This window comes from Microcaecilia unicolor, chromosome 2, assembly GCF_901765095.1.
Source record: "Microcaecilia unicolor chromosome 2, aMicUni1.1, whole genome shotgun sequence".
Taxonomy (NCBI): domain Eukaryota; kingdom Metazoa; phylum Chordata; class Amphibia; order Gymnophiona; family Siphonopidae; genus Microcaecilia; species Microcaecilia unicolor.
In genome coordinates, this window is record NC_044032.1 from 470,625,571 (window position 1) to 470,642,394 (window position 16,824).

The window sequence follows — 16,824 nt, forward strand, 5'->3', positions numbered from 1 at the left end:
AAAAGAAAACTTTCAGTTGTACACCACCATTAACACCTTTAGGCATAGGCGTAGACTGGGGGGGGCGAGGGGGGGCAGTGCCCCCCCAAACGACGCGAGGCGCTGCCGCGCCATTAGTTAAAAAAAAAAAAAAAACACATGCAGGCACGCGCTCCTCTCCGTCTGATTGGCTTCCCTGCCCTCTCTATCTGCGTCCCGCCTTCCTCTGACGTCATTTCCTTTCGGGCGGGACGCAGACAGAGAGGGCAGGGAAGCCAAGCGGACGGAGAGGAGCGTGTCCGTCTACTCCTCTCTCTTCCTCCCTCCCTCCGGCGCAGGCAGCAGTCTTTTCCAGCGTTCCTGGCAGCGGTAGCGTTGTACACGCTGCCTTTGACTCTGCCCCGAAGCCTTCTCTTCAAGTTCCTGTTCCCGCATAGGTGGGAACAGGAACTTGAAGAGAAGGCTTCCGGGGCAGACCGAAGGCAGCGTGTATATCGCTACAGCTGCCAGGAACGCTGGAAAAGACTGCTGCCTGCGCCGGAGGGAGGGAGGGAGGAAGAGAGGGGGTAAACGGAGTCACCATCTTGGACCTCGCGCGGGGGGGAGGGGTGGGGAGCAGAGGGAAGATGGATAGTACTGGGAGGGGTGGGGAGCAGAGGGAAGGAGCAGGAGATGGATGGGACTGGGAGGGTGGGAAGCAGTGGGAAGGAGCAGGAGATGGATGGGACTGGGAGGGTGGGAAGGAGCAGGAGATGGATGGGACTGGGAGGGTGGGAAGCAGTGGGAAGGAGCAGGAGATGGATGGGACTGGGAGGGTGGGAAGCAGTGGGAAGGAGCAGGAGATGGATGGGACTGGGAGGGGTGGGAAGGAGCAAGAGATGGATGGGACTGGGAGGGGTGGGTGGGGAGCAGAGGGAAGGACCAGGAATTGGATTGGACTGGGAAAGGAGGTGAGCAGAGGGAAGGAGCAGGAGATGGATGGGACTGGGAGGGGTGGGGAGCAGCGGGAAGGAGCAAGAGATGGTTGGGACTGGGAGGGGTGGGGAGCAGAGGGAAGGAGCAAGAGATGGATGGGACTGGGAGGGGTGGGTGGGGAGCAGAGGGAAGGACCAGGAATTGGATGGGACTGGGAAAGGAGGTGAGCAGAGGGAAGGAGCAGGAGATGGATGGGACTGGGAGGGGTGGGGAGCAACGGGAAGGAGCAAGAGATGGTTGGGACTGGGAGGGGTGGGGAGCAGAGGGAAGGAGCAAGAGATGGATGGGACTGGGAGGGGTGGGTGGGGAGCAGAGGGAAGGACCAGGAATTGGATTGGACTGGGAAAGGAGGTGAGCAGAGGGAAGGAGCAGGAGATGGATGGGACTGGGAGGGGTGGGGAGCAGCGGGAAGGAGCAAGAGATGGTTGGGACTGGGAGGGGTGGGGAGCAGAGGGAAGGAGCAAGAGATGGATGGGACTGGGAGGGGTGGGGAGCAGAGGGATGGACCAGGAGATGGATGGGATTTGGAGAGGTCAGGCACAGCAGAGGAAAGGAGCAAGAGATGGATGGGACGGAGGGATGGTGAGCAGAGGGAAGGAACAGAAGATGGATGGGACTGGGAGGGGTGGGGAGCAGAGGGAAGGAGCAAGAGATGGATGGGACTGGGAGGGTGGGGAGCAGAGGGAAGCCTACTGGAAAGAAGACACTGCATAAAACAGAAGACACTGGGATCAAAGCGAATAGAAAAACTACATGATCAGACAACAAAGGTAAATAAAAGTTTATTTTATTCATAATTTATTCATTGAAATGTGTCAGCTTTTTGAAATGTGCATCTGTGATATTTTGCCTGTAAATTTCATTTCCTTCCTCCATATTAGCATATTCATTTGCATATGTATATATGCAAATGATATGCTAATATGCTCCGCCCATTTTTTGCCCCCCCAAATGAAACAGTCAAACTACGCCTATGCCTTTAGGTGTCAAAGATTGTAATCGGTATATCCATCGTTGCTCTCTTTGCAGTACAATTTTCCCCTATCCCCTCCCCTAATGTTTTATTCCACATGATCTATTACTGTGTATGTTGAATCTACAAATCGATGAGATTATTCTATGCAATGTAGTACTATCAGGGCTTATTTTTGCTGATGAAACAAATACCATCTATACTCATTTAATCATATTCTTAATCTCAGTGCATAAATGTAGGCGTAGTGGGCCATATTCTATAAGTAGGTGTGTAAATTTTGAAATGCCCACAAAATGCCCATTTCCCTGCCCATAACCATGCCCCTTTTTGCCTGCACATGTTAGAAGTTCGGCGCATATCATTATAGAATTCGCTTAGCGAGTTGTGTGCCTAAATTCTAATCAATGTCAATTAGTGTAAGTGCTGTTATCAGCACTCATTAGCTTATGAAGCTAATTGTGTGCATTGTTATAGAATCCGTGCCGATTTCGGCACTGCTCTCTCTATGCACGCTATATAAAATCCGGGGGTCTGTGCCTAATTTAGGCATCGGGATTTACGCAAAGTAAAACATGGTATAAATGGCTCCAACTAAATTTGGTTGTGTGGAGAGGCACTTGGTGTAATTCTATATACTGCGCAGAAATTTAAGCCTATTCTATAACATTTAGTTGTGCGTTAGCGAATATGGCTGGGTGTATTTTTTTTCTGCATGGAATTTTCAGGTGCCTTGTATAGAATCTAGCCCTTAGTGCCTGATTTGCGGTCGATAGATGGATCAAGTACCGGATTAAAATTGTCTCCGATTATAACCAGTGTTGAACCCTCTTCTTTTAAGAGCTCCTCTTCCATTCTACCTTTCTTAAATTCTTTCCTTATTTCCCCATTAATGGTATGGATAGTATAGCTAGTTTCAACAGGGTATCATTTACAGTCTAGTCAAGATGCTGAGAGACTCAGGGATTCTGAGGATCCAAAACAGTGATTCAGGTGGCTTGGACTTAATTGTGTGTGAATTGGACTCCAAGAGACCTGTGGCTATAATCCTGTGAAGCTGCCCCAGGATCCTGCCTGTACAGATAATAGTTGGTCCTGGGTGCCCTGGTGGACACATACAATTATGCTGAGCTTCTCCTTTCTTCTTTGATACCTGGAGTGAGTATAATGGGTTCCCTGTTCCTACTCTCCCAGTGATTGTGCAAAGTTCAAGCAGTTACTGCTACTGCTAAAGGTTCTGAAGTTTATCCTGATTAGATATTACTACTACTACTACTATTTAACATTTCTAGAGCGCTACAAAGTGTACGCAGCGCTGTACAAACACAGAAGAAAGACAGTCCCTGCTCAAAGAGCTTACAATCTAATAGACAAAAAGTAAAGCATTTAAATTTAAAATATTTAAGCAGTCAAGCACAAGAGAACAGTCACAGAAGGACAGAAGATGTTGAAGGGTGGTCAGTGTGATTAGGTGTAACTCTGGTTGGAGTAGTGGGAGAAGGTGATAGAAGAATAGAAATGGGTGAGGTAAAGTAATGAGTGGGTTGATAGGGAGGTTATATAAGACATTTCACTCTAGGGGTGGGTGGGTAGAGGGGTAGGGTGGGTAGGATTAAGTCTAAAGCAGGAGAAGGTATTCTCTGCAGCCTATCTGTGAGATGGAAAATGCTCTCTGAAGCTGCTGCTATAAGTTGTTAGTTTTCTCTCCCTGAAAGAGATCCAAGCCACACCCACGAAGTTCAAACTGTCAGTGGGGAGGGTGAGGGGAGGAAATGGCAGTGCTTGATGAAAAAGAGAGCTCAGTTTGATAGGAGATATACTATAGGATGTCATTCTGAGGCCAGGCTAAGTCTAAAGCAGGAGAAGGTATTCTCTGCAGCCTATCTGTGAGATGGAAAATGCTCTCTGAAGCTGCTGCTATAAGTTGTTAGTTTTCTCTCCCTGAAAGAGATCCAAGCCACACCCACGAAGTTCAAACTGTCAGTGGGGAGGGTGAGGGGAGGAAATGGCAGTGCTTGATGAAAAAGAGAGCTCAGTTTGATAGGAGATATACTATAGGATGTCATTCTGAGGCCAGGCTAAGTCTAAAGCAGGAGAAGGTATTCTCTGCAGCCTATCTGTGAGATGGAAAATGCTCTCTGAAGCTGCTGCTATAAGTTGTTAGTTTTCTCTCCCTGAAAGAGATCCAAGCCACACCCACGAAGTTCAAACTGTCAGTGGGGAGGGTGAGGGGAGGAAATGGCAGTGCTTGATGAAAAAGAGAGCTCAGTTTGATAGGAGATATACTATAGGATGTCATTCTGAGGCCAGGCTAAGTCTAAAGCAGGAGAAGGTATTCTCTGCAGCCTATCTGTGAGATGGAAAATGCTCTCTGAAGCTGCTGCTATAAGTTGTTAGTTTTCTCTCCCTGAAAGAGATCCAAGCCACACCCACGAAGTTCAAACTGGCAGTGGGGAGGGTGAGGGGAGGAAATGGCAGTGCTTGATGAAAAAGAGAGCTCAGTTTGATAGGAGATATACTATAGGATGTCATTCTGAGGCCAGGCTAAGTCTAAAGCAGGAGAAGGTATTCTCTGCAGCCTATCTGTGAGATGGAAAATGCTAGGGTAGCCCAAACTCTCTTCTGTACTTTTGCTGTAGCTTGTTGACTAAGGTCTTAGTGCTGGATATGCTTCCCCGTCATGTGCAGGACAGTAGCTGGGGAGGCAAAAGCCAAAGTTTTGAAATATGCTCAGGGTTTTATTCCCTGGCAAGTTCCCACCAAAACTAATCCTGTCCCCTAGTTATAATATGGGTCAAAGGGAAAACTCCTTTCTAAAACTAAGAGGTAAAAATACAGTTAGCTATATAGTAACTAAAGCTCCTTGGGAGATCTCAAAGATCAGAGAAACACATAGGAATATATGGGTGTCTCTAGTGCTAGCTTTTACACCTACAGCGTAGCATAGTAAACAGGGCCCTAAGATAATAAGAAATATTGGTGTCCAAATAAAACAATAACTAGAGGCAACAGGTTAAAACAAGTAATAATAGATTAAAATGTTGCATAGAAAACTAGCCTCAAAGTTGAAAACACAAACTTGTGAGTGCAGAACAATAACACTGGTATGTGCGAGAACCTAGGCACAACAGATAAAAAGATGTATAATTGTGATTGATACATATTGGAGCATCAAAGAACTGATGAAGCAAATATAGAGAGCACAAACATTGGACATCTGAAGTATTAACTCAGAAAATGGTGTGTCCTTCTTAATCAACACTATGGTCTATGATATAATGAAACTGGACTCAATCGGGCTTTTCAAGACTGACCCAATGTGTAAAAAGAGCTCACTATAAAAATAAATGTCTGTTTACTCTAGATGTAAAATGACTCATTAACAAACGGAGCGTAGTTAAAAACAGCGCAACTAATCCAAGCTTACTGTATTATGCATTGTGTGTTTTTATTTAACATCCCACTCATCTACAATTCAATTGACAGAATGCCACCAGGCTTGCCACAAATGACCATGTTTGTTTAACAGAACACTCTACAATTAAGTTTCATAATGTAATGAATATAGGACCGCTCATAAACTGTCATATCTAAAAATGTTGACGGTAAGACCACCAACTTGTAGAGTGCACTGTTTATAAGTGAATACAAGCTAGCTACATTTACAATGGATACGCCAAGAACAAAATAAGAAACTTGTGTTAACAAGCTAGAATAGTGATGAAAAACACGATCTACCTCACAGGTCTTACCGTCATTATTATATTATTTTTAACTTACGTGGAGGGGCATAATTGAACGAAAACGTCTATCTCCATGGGCGTTTATCTCCGAGAACGGGTCCGTGAAGGGGCGGACCGAACCGTATTTTCGAAAAAAATAGACGTCCATGTTTTATTCGACAATTTGTGAGCTGGGCGTTTTTGTTTTTCAGCGATAATGGAAAATGAAAGCGCCCAGCTCAAAAACGAATAAATCCAAGGAATTTGTTCGTGGGAGGGGCCAAGATTCGTAGTACACTGGTCCCCCTCACATGCCAGGACACCAACCGGGCACCCTAGGGGGCACTTTTACAAAAAAAAAAAAAAAAAAAAGGTAAAAGAGCTCCCCAGGTGCATAGCACCCTTCCCTTGTGTGTTGAGCCCCCCAAATCCGCTCAAAACCCACTGCCCACAAGTCTACACCATTACTATAGCCCAAATGGGTGAAGGGGGCACCTACATGTGGGTACAGTGGGTTTGGGGGGGGGGTTGGACGACTAAGCATTAAGCAGCACAATTGTAACAGGTAGGGGGGATGGGCCTGGGTCCACCTGGCTGAAGTCCACTGCACCCCCTAACAACTGCTCCAGGGACCTGCATACTGCTGCCAGGGAGGTGGGTATGACATTTGAGGGTGAAAATAAAAAGTTGTGAAACATCATTTTTTGTGGTGGGAGGGGGTTAGTGACCACTGGGGGAGTCAGGGGAGGTCATCCCCGATTCCCTCTGGTGGTAATCTGGTCATTTAGGGCACTTTTTGGGGCCTTATTCGTGAAAAAACAGGGTCCAGGAAAAGTGCCCTAAATTCTAGCTACAAACGCATACTTTTTTTCCATTATCGGCGAAAGGCGCCCATCTCTCCTCGGCTGATAACCACGCCCCAGTTCCACCTTCGCCACGCCTCCGACACGCCCCCATCAACTTTGTACGCTTCCGCGATGGAGTGCAGTCCAATTTCCATTATACCGATTTATTTGTTTTTGTGAGATAAACGTCTATCTCCCGATTTGGGTCGAAATCTAGGCGTTTTTCTCTTTCAATTATAAGGTGGATAATGTTATACTTTTGTTTATCAGTAAATCTCTTCATTTTTAAACATTTTTTGTTATCTGTCTAATTTGGTCTAACTAGCACTGTCAACATTTTTAGATAGGTTTTTTGACTTATGAAAGATGCCTGTGCCTGGGGTAGAGACAATCCTCCTAATTCTATAAATGTGTATGCACAATTGTATGCTTATTGTGCCTGCAAGTTATAGAATAGTGTCAATTATGCAGGGTCCTTGCTTATTACCAAGTAGTTGGATTAGGGGGGGGGGGGGCTTTAAGGCTGTATTTGAGCAAGGTATTTGCAAAGGGCAGGATTATTTATTTTGATCAACAACTCCTTCAGTCTTTACCAGTCATCCTAATGACATTCACAAGGGAAATGAAGGACAGCTACCTTTCACAGGCCCAACAGTTGTCCATGTGAAGGTTTAAACCAGCTAGTAGCTGTTTCAGTGTATGTTTTCCTTTCTCATACAGGCAGTGATCTCATAGCCTTTCAGTACCCAGAGTCCAGAGAAGTAGACTTCAGTTGTGAGAGCTGAACCTCGGTCTCTCGTATGGTATCATACAATTCTGCTTACTGGACCGGCCCATCAGTTCATCATTTATATTCTGTGTGATTTACATCTTTACTTTTCCCTCGCTAGGAAAATACTTGAATGTGTTTAAATGCGAAACTACTGAGTGTCTTTGATAAGCCCTAATTAAAACTCACGTTTTGAATTTTAATTTGATTAACTTGCAAATTTCTCATTTTCTGATCTCCTGTTTATGGATAACCTTTTTTAATTCTACTTGTGAAAAAGGTCAGTTATGAATTTTTAACAGCTGAAAACATTTTGAGAATATGTAGAAAAAACTTAAGCTGATTAAAAGTGACATAGACAAAAAAAATGTAATGACATTTAAATATAGGTCATATGCCATTAAGTGCATGATGTCTTTTGCTGAACACTAGAGTCAAAACGAATCTCAGCTTTTGTTGTTAAAAGTGACTGTTTCCTGGTCAAAAGTTAGTAATTAGATGTATGTAATTTTTATTTTGCCTTATTTTGAGCATGTCAAGGCAAACTAGGATCACATTTCTTGTAACCAATTGGTATGTCACCCCAAACAATTTAATCAGCTAATTGTTATTGAATGGTATGGTACACTAATCTTGTATTAGTATAAAATGACAGCTTGACAAGTTGACAGCTCATCTGAGTACTGACAGCAGCAGGAGCCTCTCTAGCTCTGTAGTCAATCAGAATCTCCTCGTTGTGTGTCCATTAGAAAATAAGAACTTAATATGTGCCAAAATGAGCTAGACAGAAGATTATCAAACCCTGGCATCCTGTCTTCAACAGTGGCCAATCCAGGTTGCAAGTAACAGAAGGATCCAAAGGAGCCTATTCAATTCTTATTGTCCATATTCAGAGATAATCATTGACTTTCCCAAGCCTACATGGTAAATAATGATGTATGGACTTTTATTTTAGGAGCTTGTCTAAATCCTTGGTAAACCCAACACACATCCAGCATTTTCCAGCAACAAATTCCATAGCTTAATTGTAGATTGAGTAAAAAATATGTTCAATAATTTATTTTAAATGTCTCCTCTAGTTTCATTGTACAGTTCTTATTCCCATCCAATATAGGATTAACAATAAATATTCATATCCTTAAAAAGCTTCCCATGTAAATCATTTCTTTATTTTTTAAATACATTTGTATATATAAAAATACATGCTCATATGTTTCCAAGGGACAAACACTACTACTACTACTACTATTAAGCATTTCTATAGCGCTACTAGACTTACGCAGCGCTGTACAAATTAACATGAAAAGACAGTCCCTGCTCAACAGAGCTTACAATCTAAATTGGACAGACGAACAGACAGCTAGGGGTGGGGAAATTGCAGTGGTAGGGATGATAAGTGAGGGTGTTGAGTAAGAGAGTCGTGGTTAGGAGTCGAAAGCAGTAGCAAAGAGGTGGGCTTTAAGCCTAGACTTGAAGACAGCCAGAGACTGAGCCTGACGTACTGGCTCAAGGAGTCTATTCCAGGCATAGGGAGCAGTGAGATAGAAGGAATGGAGCTGGGAGTTAGCAGTGGGGGAGAAGGGGGACGACAGGAGACATTTACCCAGCGAACGGAGTTCACGGGGAGGAGTGTAGGGAGAGATGAGAGCGGAAAGGTACTGAGGAGCTGCGGAGTGGATACACTTGTAGGTCAAAAGGAGAAGTTGGTCTTCAAATATGTACAGGCATATAAACGTAGCATGACTCTTCTTTAGATTAATGCCCCCAAGTGCCAGATATACCATGTTATGGGCCCTGTTTACTAAGCAGCATTATAGGTGCGTTAATGTTTTAACGTTCGTAAACCATGTACGCACATTAACCATGTACATTGCCTACAATATCCCTATAAGCGCCTACATGGTTAGCGTGCGCTAAGTGTAGGCATTCTAAAAACACTAATGCACCTTAGTATGTGTGTGTGTGTATATATATATATATATATATATATATATATATATATATATATATATATATATATATATATATATATATATATTATACACACTGTCGTCCCTGAAAACAAAAATGTTTAAAACATTAAAAACATAGCAAATTAATTTGAACAGATTTAGTACTCAAATAAAGCATAAAGGATAAAGTCTACCTCATGAGCAGAGCTTCTAAATGAACAGACGCCTAAAGAAATCAGAAGAGTGGCGGTTCCATTTAAACCTGGAGATGTCACTAACCCAGAAGCTACAGGAAAAACCTGTTTTACAAAAATACAAAATGAAAAACACCCAGAAAAACTATTATAAATATGCCCACCACTCCACCTCCCTGTTTAAACCCTTTGGTTCAACAGTATTCCAAGAGTAAATCTAAAATTGTTCTCGTCTCCAAAACTGTTTGGCAACATTTCCATCTAGGTTATCTTCTAGTTTCATGGCATGTCCCCTTATCTTAGCACTATTTGAAAGGGTAAACAGCCTTCCCCTATTTACCTATTTCACTTCCTCATGATTTTATAGATGTCTTTCATATCTCCTTTCAGCAGTCTCTTCTGCAAGCTGAAGAATGCTAACCCATTCAGAGTTCCTTCACATAGAGCAGTTCCATTCTTTCATCATTCCAGTTGCACATCTGTGGACCTTTTCTAATACTACTATATATTTGTTTAAAATATGACAGCCAGAGATGCATACAGTACTCATGGTATAGTCTCACCATAGACTGATACAGAGTTGTAATATTTTCCATCCTTTTCCAAATACATCCTAACATTCTTTTTACTTTTTTGACCATTGTTGCACAGTGAGTTGAGGATTTCAACATATTATCCACAATGACTCTCTTTTTCCTTAGTGGTGACTCCTAATATGTAACCCAGAATTATGTACTTAAGAGTATGGACTGTTTTTCACTATATGCATCACCTTGCACTTATCCACATTTAATTTTGTCTACCATTTAGATCAGCAATCCTCCAGATCTACCAGGCCGTCTTGCAATGCCTCATAATCCACTCACGATTTTAACAACTTCACTTCACTCTTTATTTATCATTTATAAATGTGTTAATAAGCATAAGTCCCCAGTAGATTCATAGACAAAAACCCAGTATTTATAGTGCTTTTTCTCCACTAAGAAAACTGACCATTCATCTCTAATGTCTGTTTCCTATCTTTTAGCCAGGTCTCAAAATGCTCTGTCAAATGTACTATGAAGGTGAAACATGGCATTGAAACAAAATCCAATTATTTTAGGCTTATAAATATGCTATATAATAGACCATTGGATAAAATATCACTGGCATAGGGGTAAGTCATGGCACTAGACTCTCTAGCACATACTAAGGTTATAAAGTTCATCTAGGACTTATTAGTCAGGGATGAAATGCATTTGCCATGTACTCCTGCCCCCTCCCCCAAACCATTTGTTTAAGAGAAAGGAGACTAATAGGACTGCATGTTGAGTATATCTACTCTCAGATGAGTGCACACTTTCCTATCGCATTCTGGTGCAGTTCTTTTATTTTATTCCTCCATGGCATATGCCCTTTCTCCCTCTACCCAACCACACCTCAGTCAGTCACAGTCCTACATCTTCCAGTCCACGTCTATCACAGGCCTCTCATTCTCCAATGTTCCTGCCTCGAGTAACATTCCTCAAGCATGAGTGGGGCTGAAGATGCCTCCAAGTCTACTTTCTGGTCCGAATATACTGACTCCTCTTTCCATTGCTGATCTTTCCTCTACTTAAATATGGATAGGGGCCAAAAATAATGTCTTCCTTCCAATCCCTGACTGAGGTAAAGAAACACTTCTATTTCCCTTCCCTTTGCACTGAGGCAAAAACTCAGCTACCTGTTCTTATTTGCAAATCAGCCAGGAAAAATTGCTTGCCATGGGGAATAGGCAAGTGATTTTTTTTCTTGTACATATATCCTCACTTTAGTTGGAATGACCGAATGAATGGTCAGGAAAGAAAAATAAACAATATTTTAATGACTATAGGGATTTGAAAGAAAAGGTTGAAGTGACTTAGTATTCATGAGTCAATCAAGGGTTAGTACAAGAAATCTAATATGTACAGATCCGTTTTTCTTTCTTCCTCTATCTGGCTTTTGTATATACAAAGAAAATGAAATTAGATCATATTCCATAATACAATGAATCTATTCATATTAAACTACTCAGGATGAAAAGAATTTGGGCCGACATTCAGATCAGTTGTCTACCCTGGCGGGATTTCTATTAGCTTCTGTACCAGAACAAGATGATATACTATAAATAGAATCTGTGTATTTATCTTTACTAGTTTGTTTTAAGTCTGTAGGAATTTTACAGAAGTGTAAAACCATTGCACACTATACAGAGTATCAACTCAAGATAAATGCACATAGAAACTAACACATAGCATTATATGTTCTAAAGGCATTATGACTGTGGATTAGCATGAAACAATTTAACTATCAGCTCAGCTGGAAAACAAATACTTCACTGTGGCACTGACAGTTGCTATTCTAGCCTAATTCTTTAGTCTTCTATTGACTGTATACTTGTTATAGCTGCAGTCTTTACATTTCTAAAGGTCTGATCAAATACAAAAGGCCCTTGGGTTTGTTTTGGCTTATTCTTGATATACAATGCTCTTGCTGGAATACCAACTTTGCTGGAATGAAAACACATTTTCATTTATATATCCCTAAGCTTTTATTACAAATTCTCTATTGGCATTACAAATCTTTACTATGATTTCAGCCCCTCTAAATTTATAGGAAAGCCTGGCTTTTGAAGTTATTTGTGCAGTAGTGAGAGAGGTTTGCAGCAAGCTACTGGAAGCTGGAGATAAAGGAAGAAGAAAAGTAGGAGACAACTAGAGAAGAGGGAAAGGAGTGACTAGAGGTGGTCTAATAGAAAGCACTCTTCTCATCCAAAAGAGTAAACAGAGCAGGAAAAGCATTACCAAGAACCAGGATCCACACATAATATTGTTTTTTAGCTGGTCTTGGAGAAGTGCTTATCACTCGTAACTGAAGAGCTGAAGGTGGAGGAATTCACATTTGAACTCCTAGCCTATTTGAAAATAGATAAATAAGCTGGGTTTCAGGAAAGGGAAATTTTACCCAACACCTAGAATAAAAGTTATATTAAGATGAAGAAGGTATTACCTATCTGAAGGGCCATCTATCGATATTATGTGAAATTAATTGAATACAGTATTATGGATCAAAAACTACTGAGAAAAAATTACCAGTAAGGATGTAACAGTAATAAAAATTGGAGGGATAAAACCTCAAAAATGTCTTCGGTTCTCATAGATAAATGTGCTGTATTACTACTTGTCATCTTGGAGCCATGAAGTATCTTGAATATGATCCTGGCATAAATAAGCAACCAGTGAGCATTAATCAAAGAGGGGTCACATCTCATATTTTTCCATAGAGTAAACTAGTCTAACAGCTATGTTCTGCAGTTTTGGATTATCCATGCCCCATTATTAAATGTTTAGTTCTTTTGGTTTTCTGATCTATAATGTTTAATTTCAGTTTAGAAAATTGGTTTAAATGATAATAAACTACTTTTTAAGTTAGGCTTTCTTCATGTTTCTTCCTTACATGTAGGATTTAAAGTTCTGCATGTGATGTTCTACATATATATGACCCGAATGCAAATTCATGCATTGGAGACATGAATTATTTTCTCCATTTATGAGTATAGTGCTATATTGAAATATACTATAATTCAACTGAGTAATTGACATGTTCTTATAAAAACCCATTGGGCTATGTTTAGGTCAATAATATATTTATTAGTGAAAAGTGTCAGAAATGGATAATTGGATATACATTTTTTTAAGTTCAATATTATCTTACATTTTGGCTCTTTGCTGAATCTACAGGCTAGACAACTTTCAGATGATTTCTTATTGTAATTCATAGTTTGCTTATTCAACACAGGCTATCATGGCTCAACTCCCTCAGGAAGAGAAAGCTAAAATTGCTGAACAAGTGGAGATATTCCACCAAGAAAAAAGCAAGCTGGATGCTGAAGTGGCAAAATGGGATGACAGTGGAAATGACATTATTGTATTGGCTAAGCAAATGTGCATGATCATGATGGAGATGACAGATTTTACAAGGTAAGTCAAGCAGCTTTACTCAATCAGTGTAATTTGCTAACAAAACTCTTAGGCAGCCAGAAGACGTGAGGCACATATGTTATGCATTTGTAAAATAGCCTACCCAAAAGCTCCCACAAAATAAATTGTCCCTGCTCCAAGGCGGAATTAACTGTGAGCAAACACCAGGTCCACAAATGACCTAGACAAGGACCCTGCTTACAGTTGTTTGCATGACTCTTTGGCAAGGAGAAAACTCACATCAGACACCCTGGCTGGGATAGGTATAATTAGCTCTTTATTAGTGGTAGGTGATAATCAGGAGGCACAGCAAATCAGGTTCAGCAATTATTCATCAGATAGCAATCAGTACAATTAGAAAATAATCACAAGGATCAGCTAGATTCACATAGGAACAAGCAAAGGGGCTCCTCAGTCCTGGGGACTGGAGCAAGACAAGTCATAGGCACCAGATCTAAAGTCATAAAACTTTTTACACAGGCCTTGGTACCAGCATCTATGCAGAAGATGTTTCAGCAAACTGTTCCGAGCAAAATTTGTAAGCAAAATCCTAACACAGTGTCCCTGCAGATATTGCTGCAGATGACCTAAGATGGTGTCCTGAAAAGTTAAAAAAGAAACATACAGTAGAGATTATACTTTCTTTAGCCAAGAGGTGATGATTCCAATAAGAAAGTGCAGACAAAACATGTTTACAACAGGTGTTCAGACAACGATGGGAAATCCATGATATTCCCATTTCATTGCGCTGTAGTTCTTTTCACTAACTGATAAGAAGGGACCAAGCATGTATTTTTCTATACTAGTTGGGAATGCTTTCTCTAAACTTATGCAGAGAAAAAAAAGAAACAAAAACAAAACACGATCATGTAGCAGTCTGAGAAATCTCTCAGCCAGAGAAGAAAATATGTGGTTTTAAAAACACAGTATACTTTAGCAATGAGCTAGGCTCAAAGCCCAATTTTCACCCAAAATATAGACATGTTTTTTCCCCATCCTGCATCAGCATCTATAGTAGAAATCAATGCATATGCATTTATTTTGTAGAATGCACACATTAAGTGCTGATTATGCCCTGTTCCACTCATTCTATGCTCATGGGAATACCGATACCTGTAGAACGTTATTCCATAACTGTGTGCCTACATATAAGGGCATAAAAGGCAATTCTATACATTTGCACCTGTAGGCAGGCACCGAATACCCACATATGTTACAGAATACTAGCACATATATGTAAGTATTGACACACTGGGACGGACCAAAAGTCCATCAAGTCCAGCATCCTGTTTCCAACAGTGTCCAATCAGGGTCATAAATACCTGACAAGATCCCAAAAAAGCTCAATACATTTTATGCTGCTTATCCCAGAAATAAGCAGCAGAGTTTCCCCAAGTCAATTTAATAATGGTCTATTTATGGCATTTACCCTCATATGTGCTAGCCACAATTCTATAACATACATGCGCATTCACTTTAGTGTATAGGTGAAAATGGGCACTCTCATGGGCAGAACATCGGTGGGCAATAGTTGGATCTACAGGATATGCACATAACTTACAGAATATTGTAACTAATGTATGAATGCGGTGCCAGATAGCTGCATACTCTTAACACCAGCTGTTGACATGGTGTAGGTGATCATAGTTAAATGCTCGAAAATAAGTGACACTGTATTGTCACTTGGCATCGTGATTTTTTGTGCTAATTTTATGGTGTCCCATTGCCTCTATATTCTCTTTAAAGATAAGTAGGTGCCAGCTTTCCTATATAGAATATTAGCACAACTGGGTATATATGTGCCTGTGCACCTAGGTGCTAGTACTTATGCCAGTCATACAGTTGGTGTAAGTGTGTGTGTTTTTAATTCAAAGATATATGCATAGCTTAAAGTATTCTACAAAATTACATATGTAACTATGCTCTGCCTTTGCTCCACCCAGATGTTGCCCACCTACGAACTGCACGCTATTGAGATATATACAAAGTCATTAAAAAAGCTTATAGGGGGCATATTTGATCTGTTCACCTGTTCACTCCTCCCACGACCAAATGGCTTGGATTTGACCTGGTTTGAGATGGCCGCCATTAGTTTCTATTATCGGCGAAAACCAATGGTGGCCATCTCTAATGCCGGCGATCTCTAAGGGTGGCCCAAATGTTGAGATTTGGCTGGCCCCAACCGTATTATCGAAACGAAAAATGGCCGGCCATCTTGTTTCGATAATGCAGTCGGGTACGCCGCTTGCCGGGCCGTCATTAGAGATGGCCGCCCTTATAGATGGCCACCCCCGTTCGATTATGCCCCTCCATATAACCTTCCCTCTCTTCGACCTCCACTGTGCCTGAAACAAACGCACCTTTTCTACCACATTTTCACCTTGTAATTGTTTCTATAGCGGTCTTGGCAAACACCTTATGGTACTATGTAAGCCACATTGAGCCTGTAAATAGATGGGAAAATGTGGGATACAAAAGTAACAAATAAATAAATAAACATAACACAAACATTTTGGCATATATGCATATATATGCATGGACAAGTACATAAGATCTCTAAGGGAGTGATAGGGAAATGAATGGGCAGACTGGATAGGCCATATGGTCTTTATCTACCTACATGTTTCTCTGTTTCTATATGCTGGCATTCTAGAGAGTTATATGCGAATATGGCACCTAAATGTAGGTGCCCACATTATAGTATTATCCTAGTATGTCTGAATAGTAGGTGCTTTGTACAATTCTGTTCTGCATGCTCAAATTATTGATAAAATTATATCAAGTATGTTTCCAAGCATTCTCTAAAATAATTTATAACTTCATTTTTATGAGGGGGAAAAGGGTTCAGACAAAATCCTCAAGCATATTAAATCATCATTCAACATGCAAACTTCTATCTGTTGCAGCTGAATAACTCACTTTAAAATACTGTACCAATGAAAAGGCAAGAGCTAAATGTTAGCAGCCTGATATTCAGACGTGAATATCCGGAGAACAGCAGAATTATCCTGGTATTTGTGTTTGGCAGCACTCTTTATAGGTGATCAGAGGCCTTGATGCCACTGAATGTCCTTCCAGACTAAGTTGGTACTATCTGGATATTTCCAGAGCAGTACAGGGACAGAGCATGCATGGAGAAAGAAATTATCCAGAGCTTTCTGATGTTCAAGTCACTGTCAAGATAACCGTCCAGATAACTATAGGACTGCAAAAAAAAAAAAAAAAGCTTTTCTAAAGTTATCTGGATTGCTCAATATCACTGCTGGCCAGATAGAGCAACCACTCACCCCCCTTTTCAAGTACTCAATGTCACTTGCAATTCAGATAGCAACAGTGAATACCTAGAATATTTTTAAACATAGCAGCCTATGTTTAAAACAAGAAACACAAACCGTGATGTATTGACCCAAAGCCAAAAATAAATAATAAAGAGTT

General features: G+C 41.0%; 1 protein-coding gene across 1 annotated transcript in view; it reads left to right on the top strand.

Annotated features, from left to right (window-relative positions):
- The window catches only part of CTNNA2 (catenin alpha 2), a 1,714,656-nt gene that overhangs the window by 1,558,777 nt on the left and 139,055 nt on the right, over nucleotides 1-16,824 (top strand). The window contains exon 15 of the mRNA XM_030191022.1: nucleotides 13,208-13,389. Within this exon, the coding sequence (XP_030046882.1) occupies nucleotides 13,208-13,389 (182 nt within the window). The remainder of the gene's footprint in view (nucleotides 1-13,207; nucleotides 13,390-16,824) is intronic.